Source organism: Vollenhovia emeryi, unplaced genomic scaffold (assembly GCF_000949405.1).
Source record: "Vollenhovia emeryi isolate VEMERY1.0 unplaced genomic scaffold, V.emery_V1.0 DF939953.1, whole genome shotgun sequence".
NCBI lineage: Eukaryota > Metazoa > Arthropoda > Insecta > Hymenoptera > Formicidae > Vollenhovia > Vollenhovia emeryi.
Window position 1 is genome coordinate 1,987 of NW_011966413.1, and position 4,483 is coordinate 6,469.

Genomic DNA, 4,483 nt, shown 5'->3' on the forward strand with positions numbered 1-4,483 from the left:
CTGTCAGGGCTGCCTGATGAGTGCCTGACCAGGCATTAAGGCATCTTTATTAGGCCCCTATCAGGATCCTACTAAAATTTCTGCTCGGGTATATACCTACGATATACGATACATATTACAAATAACATTCTGTTGATATTCTGGTATATCAACAGAATATCCTCAGTATATACCATTGGTATATTTTCAGCACATACTATGTATGAGAAAAAGCGGACATTAGTGCATTCTCAGTACGTACTCAGTACATCATAGAACATATTCGAAAGCTATGAGAATATACGTAATGTACTGTTGAGATATTCTAAGAACTTTCTCAGTATCTACATGTGCTGTGTGGGTACTTAGTCCGATTTCGTGTGACTTTTGAATAATTGTCATAATGTTACTCATTATTTGTCGCGGACAAAATGAATTGCCTGTATATTCATAACCTACTGTTTGCTTCCATTTCGAAGAAACGCCGCATAGCATATAAACAAGGCTATGGGTAGCTGAAAATTCAGTATTATCCGCTCCATTCGATAGCTTCATTGTTGGTAGACCAATGACTGCTGCTATGGAGTTGTATTGTAGCCCCGGTTTGATGGACATTTCGTCCACTAAAAGTACAGCGTGTTTTTCTTCACGTTTAAATGTTTCCACCTAAATTTACGTTACAAAATAACATGCATAAAACAATGTTAATTGAAAATATAACATATGTTATTAGGATATTATGTAAAAGAAAACAAAAATAGTGTTAGCTATACAAGTAAGACAATCTGTACTCACTTTAGTTTGTAACATATTGTATACATCGCCCATGATACCAGGCTTAAATTTGAAGCCCTGCAAACGATGTTGCAATGTGCGAATGCTTGGATATGGTAAGTTCTGTCGACGTAGCTCGTCATAAACTTTTTATCCGCCGGCCATATAGAGTCTTAATGCCTTGTTTATTGTGTTCGAAGATCATGATCCTACTTCTCTCTGCGTATTACAATATGTGCGAGAAACCAATATTGGTCGTCATTGAAGATCTTTTTTAATTTTACATTTTTTTCTCGCAATTTTCTTTTCAGAATTTTGTTTCGTTGCACCACCTTCTTCAACGTTTTCCTCAATTTAGTAACATATTTTTCATCATACGTTTTACAGTTTGATGCAGTGATTCTTGCCATGTTTGTGCAATGCTGTGATTCTTTCACATTGCTCGCTGTGGTATATGCCGTCATCTCCACATCTTTATATATAAATATTTGTTTCAATTAAAGTAAATTACATTATAGTATATATGTACAATCATTTACACATGGATATTATTGTATTGTGTACAACTTACAAGATTCTATACTCTCCACTTCATTCGAATGTATTGTGGTTTTGCATTTTGGCGAAGCAGTTTCCTTCCATCTGCTCGTTGGTTTTTGAAATGTTTGTTATCAAAATGCACCTACAACATTTATGTAATATTTATAAATACAAGACATTGTTTCCCACGCGATTATATATATAACTTAGTAACCATACCTCACAAACATAAGCCTTTTAGGGCAATGTGTCTCGTCCAATTAGTCGTATCCATTCGTCACATCGTGCTTTATTTCTTTCGCCTGTTGGTGTACAAAATACTGAAAAGCCTTTTTCAGTACGATTATTGCATTCGTTGACGCAGCAACCTGTCATTTTTCTCACGATGTGCTTTTTTCAATGCACACTGTACGCGACTAAACGTTATGGTTTCATGTGGCATCAATGCAACAGAGGTTCATAGAATTACACTTAATGGGTAGATAAGTTATACGTTTGTGACTATAGAGAATCACGTAAAACTGGGCCGTGACAGCTCTTAGGCTTCTCTCTGACATCTGTTTCCACATTTCCTTTGCATTTCAAAACTCATCAAAGAAAATATTTTGAACTTTCTATTACGAAAGCTCATTGAAAAATTATTCTTTTTGATGTTTATAACTTTGTATATAATCTTAACAATGCATAATCTCTATTAAAACAGAAAGGCAAAGAAATGTAAAAATGGTTTTTATATCGATACAAATAAAATTATACTTTTATATACAATACATTCTCTTTGCAACTTATCATTTAATAATTATTAATAATTATCCTGAAAAATAGGATACATGTAAATATGTACAAAGTTGAAGTAAATTATATTATTTCTTGGTCCTCTTCTTTAAAATTGCTTTTCTCTTTTTTTCTAACGCCTCTTTACGCATATCTTCTATATCTTCCAGGTATCCTTCAAATGTTTAATGTCAACATTAACAGGCTATTCATCTTATTAATAAATATCTTACAAAATACTCGAAATATAAATACCCATTTTTGAAGATATATATTCTTCCTTCAGTTGTTGTGCAAAATTACTTTCCATAGCAGTATCATCGTCATCATCAATATTTTTATATTTACTTTTATCATAGTTAAATATTTCACTAATATATTTACTGTAATCTTCGTCATTATTTTCTGATCCATCATCGATGAAGTCAGCCAAATCTAAATCGTCATCATCGTAGATGCGTCCTGCAAATAAATATATATTTATATATATTAAAATGTAGATTTCAACTACGATTGCCCGGTTTTTTTACAAAATTCTTTCATTGTATTATTTAAGTAAACTTACTTTTATTGGATGCTTTTTTGACAGTTTTTGATTTCAAAGGCCTAACATCGGGTGGGGGAAATACTTTTGGATTAGCTAAGTTAGTATTAGCTAATGAGGGTTGTAATTTTAAATCCGAAGGTGGAAATGGTCGCGGCTTAATATCACTGGATGATATTTGCTTATTTATAGTTTTAGGTTTAGTCAAATTTAATTTATTAGAAGGCTGAGATTTCATATTTTCTAGTTTACTTTTACTTTGCGCTAATTTCTTTTTTTCTTCCTCAATAGCGCGTCGCATTTCTTCTAGTTGTTTTCTCTCAGATTCTAATTTCTTCCGTTCTTCTAATAATTCATTCTTAGGTGAGCTCTTGTTTGATTTTGATTTTTCAATATTATATTTATTATCGGACTTATCAGTAACTTGTTTAGAAATAGTTGTTGCAACTTTGGAAACACTTTTATTTGACGTTGAATTTGAGATTACAGACTTTTCACTAGCCTTTGGAATCTTGTTCAATTGTGTTTTATCTTGTTTGCTGGATGCGCTTGTTTTTTTCTTGACCTCTAAATCTTTCTTCTCACGTTGCACCTTTCTTTCTTTTTCCTGTATATATTCCATTTTTTGGCGTTTTGTCATCGGTCGCTCATTTTCGACCTTTGGTTTAATCTCTATAACTACGGGTTCATGTTGCTTTACTGCGGCGAGTTTCAAAAGTTCTGCAAAATCCATAGGTGGTGGTAGTGACTTTCTTTTTACTTTGGGTTTTTCATCCTTGTCTTCTTTGACTTTATCTTTAACATCTTTGTCGTCCGTCTCTGCTTTTTCATCGAATTCGGTTATTTTAACATTCAAGACTGATGATTTCCTTTTTTTCCTATGTCCGCTACTCTCTTCAAGCTCTTGTTGTTTCAAAGCTTGTTTTACTCTATCCTATAACACATTTAAAATAACATTTATATAAAATATCATGATAGTGCTATATATTTATTGCTTCTTCTTTTCCTTGATATAAAAAAGAAATCTATTTGGTTTCACCAAAGAGAAAGTACAAAAACATAGAAGAAACATTGGAAATTTGCACATTGCTTCCTCATCATCTCGGTAAGTTGATTTTCAATTTTAAAGATGCAAATTGGAAATTTGCGTATTACTTTACCATCTGGGCAAGTTGTTATTTTATTGTCAATTTTGGCTTCCTTATAGAGGAAGCTTTGTGAGTTAAAGTGCAAATTAGAAATTGCTTCCTCAGAATTTTAGTTCGTGTACAAAGTTTCCTTTATGACAAAATCATGTGCAAGTTTCTAATTTTTCTCCTATGCGCATACAGGTTTCTTAGCTTCCTCATAGACGAAGCTTTATGTGCGAATTAAAAATCTGCGGAAGCAATTTCCAATTTGCACCTTTACTCACAAAGCTTTCTCTATAAGTAAGCCAAAATTGAAAAACACAATTTGCCCCGATGATAAGGAAGCAATGTAAAAATTTCCAATTTGCTCCTTTCTGTTTATTTTTATTGTATTTATTTATATTTCTTATCTTAACCAAACAATTAATATTTATTTATTTAGTTATACAGGGTGTGTCCTAATACCCGTATGTCCCGTAGATGGTAGATAGACCGGGGCAAACTGAATAGAAAAGTCCTATACCATTTTGCAAAATTCGCAATAGTTATCGAGAAATTAATTTTAATGTCTGAGCGAATAAGAGCGTAAAAGGCGGCAGGCCGGACTCGGCAGGCAACGGTGGGGCATCATCTAATAGCAAGAGGTGGAGCGGCGCGCTGAAAAAAAGTTGTCACGCAGCGAGCGGCGAGCTTTTTTGACAACTTTTTTCGGCGCGCCGCTCCACCTCTTGCTATTAGATGA

At 33.3% G+C, this 4,483-nt stretch overlaps 2 protein-coding genes across 3 annotated transcripts in view; both read right to left on the bottom strand.

Annotated features, from left to right (window-relative positions):
• Window positions 1-8: 8 nt before the first annotated feature.
• Window positions 9-1,408, bottom strand: LOC105556530. 2 transcript variants are annotated; one of them, XR_001008552.1, is made up of 3 exons: window positions 1,325-1,408; window positions 775-1,225; window positions 9-602 (listed from the first exon to the last, which is right to left on the bottom strand). XR_001008552.1 is itself a non-coding variant. In XM_012003626.1 (2 exons), the coding sequence occupies exons 1-2, from the start codon at window positions 805-807 to the stop codon at window positions 250-252; spliced, it is 429 nt and encodes a 142-aa protein (XP_011859016.1). In that variant the 5' UTR covers window positions 808-843; the 3' UTR covers window positions 9-249. The 2 variants fall into 2 exon arrangements, 1 of the variants encoding a protein (XP_011859016.1); XM_012003626.1 differs by lacking the exon at window positions 1,325-1,408 and having other exon boundaries at window positions 9-645; window positions 775-843.
• A 689-nt stretch (window positions 1,409-2,097) lies between these two features.
• LOC105556531 (protein SPT2 homolog) overlaps window positions 2,098-4,483 on the bottom strand; it is an 11,511-nt gene continuing 9,125 nt past the window's right edge. The window contains exons 5-7 of the mRNA XM_012003628.1: window positions 2,633-3,545; window positions 2,323-2,529; window positions 2,098-2,242 (exon numbers count right to left, since the gene is read on the bottom strand). Coding sequence (XP_011859018.1) covers window positions 2,157-2,242; window positions 2,323-2,529; window positions 2,633-3,545 — 1,206 coding nt within the window. The 3' untranslated portion in view covers window positions 2,098-2,156. The remainder of the gene's footprint in view (window positions 2,243-2,322; window positions 2,530-2,632; window positions 3,546-4,483) is intronic.

Bases quoted from the DNA above. Each gene is read 5' to 3' on its own strand.
- LOC105556530 (XM_012003626.1), bottom strand. From the start codon at position 807: ATGGGCGATGTATACAATATGTTACAAACTAAA. The intron at 646-774 runs GTGAGTACAGAT...ACGTAAATTTAG, and splicing joins ACAATATGTTACAAACTAAA to GTGGAAACATTTAAACGTGA.